This window comes from Epinephelus moara, chromosome 6 (genome assembly GCF_006386435.1).
Source record: "Epinephelus moara isolate mb chromosome 6, YSFRI_EMoa_1.0, whole genome shotgun sequence".
NCBI classification, from domain to species: domain Eukaryota; kingdom Metazoa; phylum Chordata; class Actinopteri; order Perciformes; family Serranidae; genus Epinephelus; species Epinephelus moara.
This window is the reverse complement of record NC_065511.1, coordinates 3,179,327-3,192,533: the sequence shown is the minus strand read 5'-3', so window position 1 is coordinate 3,192,533 and position 13,207 is coordinate 3,179,327. Positions and strand designations below refer to the sequence as shown.

At 41.6% G+C, this 13,207-nt stretch overlaps 1 protein-coding gene across 5 annotated transcripts in view; it reads right to left on the bottom strand.

Annotated features, from left to right (window-relative positions):
- Positions 1–13,207, bottom strand: part of LOC126391220 (alpha-N-acetylgalactosaminidase-like) — a 44,426-nt gene that overhangs the window by 25,076 nt on the left and 6,143 nt on the right. For 4 of the 5 annotated variants that reach the window (XM_050045829.1, XM_050045831.1, XM_050045832.1 and 1 more), the window contains exons 2-8: positions 11,077–11,233; positions 9,651–9,716; positions 6,508–6,719; positions 6,289–6,383; positions 5,443–5,604; positions 3,913–4,110; positions 3,575–3,715 (exon numbers count right to left, since the gene is read on the bottom strand). In XM_050045829.1, coding sequence (XP_049901786.1) covers positions 3,575–3,715; positions 3,913–4,110; positions 5,443–5,604; positions 6,289–6,383; positions 6,508–6,719; positions 9,651–9,716; positions 11,077–11,231 — 1,029 coding nt within the window. In that variant the 5' untranslated portion in view covers positions 11,232–11,233. Of the gene's footprint in view, positions 1–3,574; positions 3,716–3,912; positions 4,111–5,442; positions 5,605–6,288; positions 6,384–6,507; positions 6,720–9,650; positions 9,717–11,076; positions 11,236–13,207 lie in introns of those variants that run through there. The other variant, XM_050045833.1, reaches the window with a different exon arrangement.

Below are 13,207 nucleotides of genomic sequence, written 5' to 3'. Positions count from 1 at the left end.
ATTAACGAAACCCACATCATTTGCTGGACACCACCTGGACAGCCAGCGATTAAATGATGACATGCGGCTAAACATGTCATCAGTGGTCAGATTTGGGAGGGGTCCAGAGAAAACTACGGAGTCCGACATCGTTTTTGCATATTCACACACCGAGGCAATATTAATACAGCCCTACACTTTATCAATTGCTTTTTATCGCGTGATCTCGCAGTTCCCACGTGAGCTTGCAGCTCCGCTACACTGCTCGACGCTCCAGAAACGCATCGGCGAGGGTACACGTCGTCGGTCGCTCCAGATCCACGTCGCTGCGCTGCGCGCCGCTGATGAAGTATGTTGAAATTGGGGGTAAGGGACAGCACAAAAAAAAAGGGTTTCAGTCCCAAGTTACAATCCCCCTGGAAAGGCCCATGTATTGTCAGAGCTTGCTGTGGCCCTGTGCTCTGAAATCTTGACTCAGCGTGACAAGAAGATTGTGCACCATGATCGGCTCAAGCCTTACATGAGTTGATGTGATTCCCTACATGGATCAGAAGGCAGAGGCACAAAGTCCTCCAGTGTCAGGAGCCAGTCACACCACCCAAACCCCGCTGCACAACAGCCTGAGTTGACTAACCATATTATTTATTTATTTATTTATTTGTCTTTATTCAAACTCGAAAATCATTGAGGGCAAAGCCCTCATTTGCAATGACGTCAAGCAAGAAAGAGGACAATCAATAAAACAAACATATAAATACAATTAAAATAGAGTAACAACAAAATCAATTAAAAACAGGTACAAACAGAAGTTAAAAGGTTTGAGACTGTGGATTTAAAATGACCAAGAGTTACCAATGAATTCATTTTTAAAGTGCTTTGTAGTGTGTTCCAGGTTGATGGTGCAAAGGAGCCAAAAGCAGTTCTTCCAAGCTCTGTATGAACATTAGTGATGTAGAGTGTAAGCCAGTCATTAATTCTCGTGTAATGTGGTCCAGTGGACCAAACTATCATGGAATTAATGTAAGAAGGCAGCTTTCCAATAAGGGCCTTGTAAATAAACAGATACATGTGCAAATCTCGCCTCTCAGAGAGAGGACAACCCAACTTTTTTGTACAGGGTGCAGTTATGAATGTTATAAGCATCACCAGTAATGTAGTCTCGCCACCAGACAGTCAGAGATCTCCGCCTTCTGACAGTCTGGGGACACTCCTTTCTAAAGTGTGTTTAAAACATCGGAGAAAACGGCCGGCAACAAAGCAACGCCTCTTGCATTTTTGAAAAGGACACGTCCTCCCGGAAATGTGCGCTCCCCCTTCTCTCGTCTGCAAGGACACAAACACACAGAGAGCTTCAAAATGGATGCCGAGAGATTAAACTCTCGGCATGCCGAGAGATTTAACTCTCAGCATCCATCCATCTCAGTGGAAATGAAGGACTTACAGCGACTTTGTTTAAAACTTTTAACGCAGTTGGACTATGTTTTACGAGCACAAGAGTTCAGCGAGCCACCGAAGGACCGCCCTGTGGATTTACTATTGGTTCTGCAACGTAGGGAGTTTTTTTAAACTCTGAAATTGTATCCGCCCATCTAAACACAAAATCAGGGAGAAAGACATCAGTCTTTAGTTAAGCAAAGAGTCTAAAGACTGACTTGTGAGTCTACCAGTAATGAACCTGAGTGCAGAATGGTAGACAGCATCAAGGGGTTTTAAAGTCGCTACCGAAGCATGCCTGTACAAGATGTCACCATAATCTGGTTTAGTGCGCATGCGCTTGTATACACAAGCTGCAATTAGTTGCTCCCGTGTGTGTGTTGAGTTCTCTATCTTTTTACGCTACTTTTTACGCTCTTCCTGCTGTCACACACAGTCTAGCTTTTTTGTATTATATCCTATGAATATGGTGACTTTTTCCCTGACCAGCAACATTTATTCGAGAGAAGATCTGCTGGATGATGGGGACGGTGAGCCAGAAGACAGAGTGAAACTGTCGGGTGTGGAGCGCTTTCTGATGGCAGGCCTGACACAGACTGCTCCGTGAGCAGGAGGTGGAATAGGGGAGAGGGCAGGTTATGGCGGCAGCTCAGCCAGAGGAGAGAAGAAGTTAGAGAGTGGGATATCATCACCACCGATACCGGGCCGGTCATATGGGGGGAGAGAGAGCCTTTTGTGACCCTTAACAACAGACATCCAGGATTCGGGAAAAGGTAAAGTCAGGCCAGGGACGTCAGCATGGGTAGCTGCTGCAGGCGAGGCCAAGGGCCGTTGGCTACCCGCAGACTCAAGAGTCGTTAGCCAGGAACAGAGCTCCGTCTGCCACTGGAGGAGATCCTCGATGAGCCGCTCAATGGATCGCAGTTCACCTTTCAGCTCAGCAACCTCCGCTAATGGGGCCATAAGTGGAGCTGGAAAGAGGAGTAAACACCAAAGACAGAAACGACAGGCACAGAGGAGCAGAGCTGACGTCGGCCACATTAAGGTCGTCTGAGAGCAGGGATACAATTTACTTGCTCGAGCTCTGTACAAAAGCCCACAGCGGTGAAACGGCAGATTTTCAACCAAAAGTGGAGGAGAAACTTACCACTGGGGGCCCAAAACTGGGCCCGCTGCGGATGTATCAGCTCTGGTAAGTTTTCCGCCACCAAATGCGGTCAGGATTGTTCCACCCGTAGTATTAGTGACAATGGACTGGGTTCACCTGGGTCTGCCACTCCCAGGCATCAAAGAAGAAAAGGTAAGCGACAGGTCGCAGCATGCAGGTGCAGGAAGCCCACAATACACCAAGACCAGGGGGAAATGTGCACCTCCGACTCAGACAAGGACAACCAAAGACCACCCACCAGGAAAAACTCTTAAGGGACGGGAAATATGTGCCTATTATGGAGAAATACCTAACAGTTAAAAAGTAGTTGTCTAAATGCAGAGAAAGTGTTCCAAACCAGTTTAGGATGTGATTTCAGTTTTGACTGAATTTCTTTTGTGTAATTTACTGTTACATTAGTTGGTATCGAAGGGACTCAGCATGCTTTCAAGAGGAAAGTAGGGTAATAATGGTAGTATTAATGTCAGAAGTGTTACTATGCCCCATGTTATTTAGTAAATTCTGTTAAATTTAGTTAATATAGCATGTTAAAATAATAGCAGTATTTGTTATGGAAATGTCACCTCCCTACCAGAATTACGTAGGTGTGTTAAGCGCTTTTTGTACATGTGTTATCGTGGTCGCTCGGTGGCTCTGTTGAGGACTTTCAAAGTTCGTCTGCACTGGAGTTAGAGCGTTCCCCAGTATGTACAAGTCTGCAAATCTTCAGTAAACGAATATAAACATTATATTCCTTGTTCGGACTAATCCTTCCCCCTGCACATCACACATCCAAGTATCCCCTGTTGGCAGTGGCTAACAATATTTAGCAGAAACTATCTGGAGAAGCTGGAACCAGAGACTATTTGGCATTTTCTCTTGATAAATGAACTACAACAATTAATTGATTATTAAAATTGTTAATTCATTTTGTTGACTGACTAATCCATTAATAAACTAATCTTTTCAATTCAAAGATGAATACACAGGGTAAGACATAGAGGGTGTGCAAACCTCATAGTTGCCAGCATCATAGTTGAGTTTAGCCAGACAGGTGTGGTAGAGGTAGGGCATATCTGTCCGTCGACTCAGGAACACAAGGGCACTTGCTGATTGAGATAGAGGCCTCCAGAACACCTCAATATGGCTCTTCTCCTGTGCAACAACACACACAAACACACATAATGTGAGACTGTTTCTTAAAAATACACTCCCTGATTTGTTATAGCGCCACTGTGACTCCAAATCCCCAAATTGCCTGACGTTTCAGGACCTTTAACATTAGTGTATTAATCATTGTATAATTTCTGTAACAAAAAAAAAAAAGGTCATGTCTTAATAATGATGATGACCTGCAGCAGGCGTCTTCCCTGGATCCCCATAGGGTCCTGGTTGATGGCAATGGCCACTTTGTTTTGCAGGATGGCCGTCGCGCTTTTATCCAGGTTTCGAAGGTCATTGGACATGATGAGTGGTGCAGCCATTATAGCCCACAGAGCCATCTGAGAGCAAGCCTGGTCCTCACTCAGACCAAAGTTTCCAATAATGAGCTGAAGAGAGATATCAGAGGTATGTGAGGCATGGGCAGTAAATGTGTATACAGTAAGGCAAACAAGAGCTGAGAAGGAAGAGATAAGGGGCCCCTTAACATTGCCGCCACACATCAGCCACTCATCTGTGAGAGCAGACATCATAGTTTTGAAGATGTGTTTTCCTTCTCTACAACACGAATGCTGATTCAGGTTCATCTAGCATTTTTGAAAAGGACCATCTTTACATGTGAAACACAACAGCTTAGTGTGAATGATAGGCTTAAGCAGCAGAAACAATGTGTCTTCAAATGTAACACATCATTATGGACAAAGGTAATGTCACAGGGAAAGGATGACTTTCCCTGTGACATTAGTCAATGAGACTCTATGAGTTGAGGTTTACATACAATTGAACAGTATGAACCCAAACAAGGTAAATACAAAAATGCAGTAAGGAAAACATATATGGTTTTGAAAAGGGTGACCTTGGAAGCGAATGCACCTTGACCCTTTTTACATCTTGTATTATCATGCATTTTTGGTGATCCGATCACAGGTGGATCTCTCTGTCTGTCTGTTCAAACCTGGTGTTAGAATACGTCTCCATGTGTGTCTCCAGTAACCACTTGTGAACGAATCTCACTTCCCTGTTGTTTATGCAGATAAACATGGATATCATTTCATTCACCATCATTAGGAGACTACTGCTGATGACTCCTACTACTACTGAGTAGTAGTACTACTGACTACTGAGCTCCAAGCCGGGAACAGTTGATGAGAGTCTGCCTGCACACGCAACGAGAGGGCCAAGTTTACTGTTAGCATCACATGGCTTACATTATTAACCGTTTTAACAACAGAGGTGAGCTGTTTCAGTGTTGGTGTGAGATTGTTGGGACTGTTTAACCACTGCTTCTGTATTAGCTCATGATAACCAGGCAGACGTTGAAATGACTGTTCACAGTAGCTCTGGAGATAGTCCTTCAGCGCTGTGTCTCACCTGTGTAACAGCGGCAAAAGTCGATTAAGCAAGGACGTCACTTGATTAGGCAGTCCTGTAATGTGGCCCAGGACAAATTTGGGGTTGTTGAAAGAATTCAGCCATAGGTGCCCCAGACCACCTCCAAATAGGGTCTGAGCGAATGGATGTCAAGATGCATTGAGGACACATTGAGTGCATTCACATCAGTACTTAGAGTTGTCCATTTGTGATCCGATCACCCAGGAGGCATGTAAATACTGTACAAGGTGTAGACAGAGCCCTTGAGAGATAGTAGTTAGTGTTCTGGATGCCCCCATGATCAGTTGTGTAATGTTTTAGGATCAATAATGAAGACAAACCCATCATACCATGTCAGGATCATTCCATCGTCCAGGCCCTGCAGCAGGCTGCAGATCATCCTGGTTGTTGGAGAACCACTCAACAATGCCTTGCACACTATCCCATGAGTCTTGGATATCGTAGTAATTCCTCCACAGGTTACAAATATCACCCAGGAAAGAGTAATTCACCTGGTGGGAGCAGGGAAACACAACAAAGCAAAATGTGTCATCTCCTTAAGAATTATGTAAACAGCATAGAAAGCTACATGCTGGTTTGTTCATGTTTGACTGTGCGAAGGTTCATTAAATGGCCGAGTCAAAAGCAGACAAGATTACAAGTCTACAGGTCTACAGGTCTACAGCCATGCTGGCAACTATGAGGCAGCACTCGGCCTCAACATTTCTCAACTTCAGCATACTACATGCCGATGTTAAGCAGATAGTGTTTTGGTTATTTCTGTGTAAGTACATTGAAAGCAGTGCAAATGGTGTGTGAACAATAAAGCTGATTCTAATTAGGTGAAACATGAATATCTATACAAATGCCATAGTAATGCATCCAGATGATGTTGAGATATTTCAGTCTGGACCTGTGGAGTGGTGGACCAACAGACCAGCATTGTCATTCATGGATTGCCATCCATGCTGCCACATGACTAAAAATTTTAAACTTATCAAATTATTTTGTCTCTTAATGAGTTCTAAATTTATCTTTATGTAAAACAATTATGAAATATGTCATCAATACAAATAAACTTTTTTTTCTAGTTTCAGTGGAGCGATTGTCTTTATCCAGTCTTGTTTCAGAACAGTCCCAGTGAGTCCCAGTGACCCAACATCTTTTTTTGACAGTGACGAAGGGATGACACTCACGTTAGGTGGAAGGCCTCCCACATAGACAGGCCAACTACAGGAGAAGGCCATAGGTCTGCCTGTAGCATTCAAAGCCTTGGACATCAGAGGGTAACCTGTGTGAAACACAAAAACACTTGGTATGGCTCGTCTACAATTCCTCATGGTTTCTTTTACAAAAGAATTGTAGGTTTTCACTGACTTCATTCCATACTACTAAGAAGGTTAGTATGCTCTTACCCAGCATTTGTTCCACAGAATTTGAGGAACAGCCATCAAACTTCAGATAGTCTACCCCCCAGCTAGCAAAGGTCAGGGCATCAATCTCGATTTTATCCAGTGTGGTGCCAGGGAATCCCATACATGTCTGAGTACCAATGTCTGCATAGATACCCAGCTTTAGCCCACGGTCATGGATATACTTTGCCAGTTTTGCAATGCCCCCTGGAAACCTGGAGGTAAGTAAGGATTCATTTAAATTAAATTCAAACTTGACCCCGGACTATACAGATGTTTCAGTTAAACAGGCCCCATGTATACTTAGGGTGCTTTCACACCTAACCTACTGAACAAGACGCCTTCTTTTCATCCTGTCTCAATGTTAGTCTTTATTCATAACATGCCATTGATTTACAGTCCAATAAATAACATGACATTGCTTACAATCGGTTATTTCTCTCCGAGGTCTTTGTGAAACCAAAGAACATAAATATAAAGACTTCAGAAGCATTTAAGTGCTGCAGCAGAAACTTCTGTCAGTCACCAGAATTTGCTTTCCCCAAGTGGGTCCTGATGATGCAGGATGACAAACTGTCCAATCAATGAGTTACCTGTCAGTCAGTAGAACTTCATGTTTACTGGTTTGTTTGCATACAGTCATTGTGAAGAGGAACCAAACCAAAACTAAAATGCAACAATGTATCATTTTTACCTCTGGTGTGACCAAATGAACTGAACTATAGGTGTAAAAGCACCTCACAAAAGCTGGGTGCATCCAATTTGATTTTATGCACTAGATAATTTCATTTTACTGCACTAGATAAGGGATTACAGGAAACGGGCATGTAAAAAGTATGTATGTCACACAAACTATCACAGCTATGCAAACATATACACACAAGTATATTGTGTGCTTGATAGGATCCCAGGAATAAAAACATTTACACTACACAAAATTGCACTTATTTTGCTGTTACATTTTTTATTTACTTTTGTGAATTACTAACTAACCTTACTTCTTCAGGTCTCTAAATATTATGAAACTAAAACAGGAGAAAAAAAATCATTTGGGTGAGCTGCTATAGCTGCTATAGTGCTGCTACTTTTACACTCTGATTCCATCACTGTGGCTGACAATACACGTGTGATGAGAACAAAGAAAAGATAATATTTTATCTAAAAAATAATCCACACACTGTTAATTGGCTCCCGTTATTATAAATGCAACATATGGGTCAAACAGACCTCATCTGTCATTGAAAAGGCTACTTTTACACCCTTTATTTCATTAGCAAAAACAGTCTGAGATTACTTTAAAGTCCTTTATGTGACATATTCAGAGTAGTTTCATCATCATCCAACTAAATAACAAAAAATTATTCACAACTGATGTCACGCATTTTGTCTAAATTTGAGTACTTATGTCAATTCTGATACATTGAGAGCAAGTCTACCGGATTCAAATTCCTTGTATGTACACACAAACTTGGTGAATAAAGCTGATTCTGATTCTCTGATTCTGATATAGCCTAGTGACACCTATATGTTATATTATGTCTCGGCTGGTAGAGAAGTTTTGGATAGTATTTATAATTTTTCTGTATTTTCCTTGATAAGATCACAGAGTATCATTTACATTCCACACATTAACATTTTACTGTCTCGCAGTCCCAGACACTTTTCGTACCATTTTATCTCATACAATTTGAAGCAGCCAACTTCATTCAAGGGTCTGATGATGTCGCTCATAATTCACCCTTCGCTTAGGCTCGCCCCCCTTAGTTACTGTTGCTAAGTCCGACAAACTTTCGGTTTCGGAGGTAGACTGGCATGGCGCTCCCACTGTTGCTAACTGCACTCCCTGGAGAAATACTCTAAAATTTTTGGAAAAACAAAAAAGCGATTTCAGACAGAAGCAGACAGAAGGGTCTACAATATGCATTTGAAGGATATATTCAGGATGTCAGACTGACAGCAACGAAATCAAGGTAACAAAATAAAGATTGAAGCTAAAGCCTACAGATCACAGAGTAAAAGTGAACCACCACATCAATGCTGATCGCCACAGAAGACAATGAATATAAAGGGAAACTTTGCTGATATTGAACCAGCTGTGTGGCATTGCAGTGTTTGCAGATGAACAGTGCTTAGCTTCACCCCCGTGCCACTCCCAGCACCCAGACTGGCAGCTGGACTGTTGTGGGGCTGTGGAAGAAGTCAAAAAACGTTTGTCTGCGCACAATACGTTGACACACAGCTGGTTGAATATCAGCAAAGTTTCCCTGCTTCCCTTCACTGGTTCCTGTACAGCAGGGTAGGTCTTTTTTTCACTGTTATAATCATTAAAAAGCAAAAGCAGCATGTGTATACATTCAGTAGGCTTTTTTGCTACAAAGAAATGCTGTTCCTCCTCAGTTTCAAAGTCTTCAGGCATGTTGGGCTGTCCTTTGCTAAAAGACCGTAGTGCAAATTATCTTTTAGCTCTGTGGTTACTGTTGTCCCTCCCTGCGGTGCACGTGTCACGTGATGTAAACGCGGGTGAGCAAAGCTCATGCTTTCGCTGGTCTCGCGCAGGCATGCACACGTGAGCGCGGAGCACAGAGAAGCAGTCAGAGCTACAGGCTACAGTGAGGCTAAAAACAGAGTTCATATGACGTTTTTCGAAACAACTTTTTGTGTCGCGGCTGCAGCACACTTGGATCACTACAGATGAGCAGTATGGAGGTACTCTGTGGATTTAATTTTGTGTTCTTGGACGTTAGTCTGGGGCGCCGTCTACAATTAGGTGTGCTAGCCGCTCCACCCGCCGATCTCCGCAAGGGATGTGAGGACTCTAAAACTTCACCAGGGCCTCCATCGGCATATGGGTGAGTAGATAATGGCTGAATTTTCATTTTTGGGTGCACTATCCCTTTAAAGGGAAAGATACACGACCCTAAACATTTTACTTCAGGAGGTCATCAAAACAATTTAAATTACTGAATCTGGAAGTCTCTACTGCAGTGCTTTCAAGAGAAATAATTGCACCATAATGAATATTGATGGAACACAGACATACTGAATCTGCAAAGTGAGCAGAGTATATCAACCTGGAGGGTTCAGGCTGCAGCCTCCCCTGTTCATCTCTCAGCATGGACATCCAACAATCGTCTATGATTACATACTCATAGCCCAGCTCCTTCCAGCCATCCTCAGCAAGCCGGTCGGCCATGTCTCTGAACAGACTCTCGCTGTGGATCAAGGAAAGGAAAAGACTTTGTCAGCCATTCATGAAACACATTTATGTACATTTAAGTCACATTTTCTGCATCATTTGTGTTTTAAACAAGGTTCCATGAAATGTGGAGGTTAAGTCATTGGCCAAGGAAGATTTTTTTTTTTGGGTGTGAATGGCACCGCCATGGGGCCATTTCTAGAGCACTTAATGTTTTCACCCATAAGTCCCAACAACTGTGAGGCAATGAATCAAAATCTTTTTTTTCTGAGTCCAACACATACATACCTGTATATCACCAAAACAATTCCTATCCATGAGATTGCATGCATTTAATTTTTCTGCACAGTTTTCCCCACTGTACAAATTTGGTACATAACAAAAAGTTTTGAATGCACCGTGCTATTGGAAACAAATTTAAATGGCATATTTTGGGGCAGCTGTAGCTCAAGAGGTAGGGTTGATCTTACACCAATTGAAAGATAACATGACTTACTGCCAACCCTTCTATCAAGATCTGCCGATGGCATCTGTTTCAAGATACAATGCAAAAGGCTGCCCCAAGCATCATTAAATTTGCGTTAGGAGATTCTGCCCAAGCGTCAAAATATGACGAGCAGGGATCACAGAAATACATGAAAAGACCACAACCTCTTTCTTTCACATTATGTGGTGGCCCATATTGTGTTGAAATTACCTGCCAGCATCACAGAAACTGTGCCAATGGAAAGTCAATTTGGATGCTTTGGTGTGGTGTACGAATTTCCTGGTTCAACATCATCACACAGTGGGTGGTGGTTACTGCTACAGCCCCATAAATGGTATATTGAGTGAGAAAGTCTGCATAGGGAGAAGGTCGGGGTGGTAGATGGGTCAAATAAACAATGGACTTTTACCCACTACGTGTCGACTTATTTTAAGATAACATACTTACATGTTTTATGTAGTATTGTTACATTATGTATTTGCATCCCGTAGATTAAAAAAATATATATTAAGAGTTATTTTAACCAAAAACACAGTCTCTTACTAAACCTAACAAAGGAGTTTTGGTGCCCAGACCCACTGTGCTGCCACCATGTGATTTCAACACAATACATGCCACCACAACGTAATGCTGTGTTAAGAGGTTTTAGTCATCTGACATATTTCTGTGAGATAAAATTGGATGAAATCATGTTGTAATCTGACACAGTCCCCTATTTTCCTCTCACTCTAGCAACTGACCGAATTGTCTTTGTCATGCCCTCTGTAATTGCTGGATATTGATTGGTTTCTACCTGAGTATTTTATGTTGTTAGTGATTAAGCTTTCAATATCTTTGCTTAGAATATCCAGGATAATTTTAATCACAGAAATTCCCCAATCAATTGGACCTGATGCAGTTCTCTGGGTCATTTTTACAGTCAATTTCACAGCGAAAGCGTTCCCAGGCCATCCATCCCATAGGTGGAGTCCTCAGCAATCCGTTGTCTAGGGCCACAGTCAGTGAGATCAAGGCGAGGAGCCGAGTTACTGCTACGGGCGCCATTTCTAAAAAAAAAAAAAAATAATAATAATAAAAATAATAATAATAATAATAATGATTTAAAAAAAAAAATACTTGCATACACTAGCATACATACAAAATAAAAATATTGTCTGAATTTTCAGCAACTGTAGGAGAGAGTGGGGCACAACCTAACACATTTTAGTTATGGCTAATGTATTAAAACAGTGAAATTGTTGGGGTTTTTTTGTTTGTTTTATTTTAACGTGTACAACTCTGCTACAAATTAAGTTGTTTTTTTTCCTAGTACTTACCTTTTTCTACAATGGTGGAGGTGAAATGTTGCAACATACCCCATGGGTGAAGTTCATTAACAGGCAGAGGGTCAGTTGTAACACTTGCTATACATTTTAAATTTTGGCAAATACACAGTTTAATGCCTGTGGATATTCTCATTCATCCAGGTCATAGTTATCTCAAGGCAACTGAATCGAACGCAACTGGACTTAGTTTTGTCTTAGAAGACATTTCACCTTTAATCCAAGAGGCTTCATCAGTTCATGCTTGTCTGACTAGGCTGGAACTAGTCTGACAAATTGGTGTGGAAAACACCCAGGTATTTAACCCCTGAGGAGGTCTTCACAAGGGCAATGATGTCACTGATTCGTTAGTGCTCCAATGGTGTGTCAACGACGGTCGTGGAAACTCCTGCTGCAACGGTGGTCCTTGGAGTCGTTAGAGTCACATGAGGCCATTTGTGAATGACCATTGTTTTTAGAAGTTAAGTTGTTAAACCTCCTGGGCAAGGATGAAAGGACAACATTATAGGTGGGGGATAGGTGGTGTCGCAGACCTCCTCCTCTATTGAGAGATGGTTTTTCCAATTTCACATAGATGGCTTCTTTTACACCTCTTTCAAACCATCTGTCTTCCCTGTCCAAAATGTGCACATTGCTGCCTTCAAAGGAGTGTACTTTCTCCTTGAGGTGTAAATAGACAGCTGAGTCTTGCCCTGACGAGTTAGCCCTTTTGTGTTAGGCCATGTGTTTGTTTAGTGGTTGTTTTGTTTCACCAATGTACAAGTCTGGGCATTCCTCACTTCATTGGACAGCGTACACCAGGTTGCTCTTCTGGGTGTGTGGTGTACGGTCTTTTGGATGTACCAGTCTTTGTCTGAGTGTGTTACTGTGTTTGAAATACAAAGGGATGCGGTGTTTGTTGAAGATCCTCCTGAGTTTTTCAGATACCCCAGACACACAGGGGATGACAATGTTATTGCGTTTGTTCTTTTCTTCATCACCCACCTTGTTCTTCCTGGAACGGGCTGCTGTTTTCACAAAGGTCCAACTGGGATAACCACAAATTTTTTAGAGCCTCCCCAACTTTTGGTACTAGAATAATAAAATCAGTTGCTGTTTTGGTCCACTAGATGGTGCTGATGTTTTTTTTGTTTGTTTTTTCCTTGTGAGATCAGCAGAGGTCTCTGTCACTATGGAAGCCCATTTCCGCCACTTGATGGAAAAAAATAAGATCTAATAAGTCAAAAACAATGAGATACTAAGTCAAAATAATGAGATACTAAGTCCAAATAATGACTTACTAAGTCAAAATAATGAGATACTAAGTCAAAATAATGACTTACTAAATCAAAATAATGAGATACTAAGTCAAAATTATGACTTACTAAGTCAAAATAATGATACTAAGTCAAAATTATGAGATACTAAGTCAAAATAATGATTTACTAAGTCAAAATTATGAGATACTAAGTCAAAATTATGAGATACTAAGTCAAAATAATGACTTACTAAGTCAAAATAATGAGATACTACGTCAAAATAATGACTTGCTAAGTCAAAATAATGAGATACTAAGTCAAAATAATGACTTGTTAAGTCAAAATAATGAGATACTAAGTCAAAATAATGAGATACCAAGTCCAATAATGAGGTGAATGAGTACAGTTTCAGCCTTCGACAATCCATACTCTTCATCTCTCAGTCACGATGGATAACATC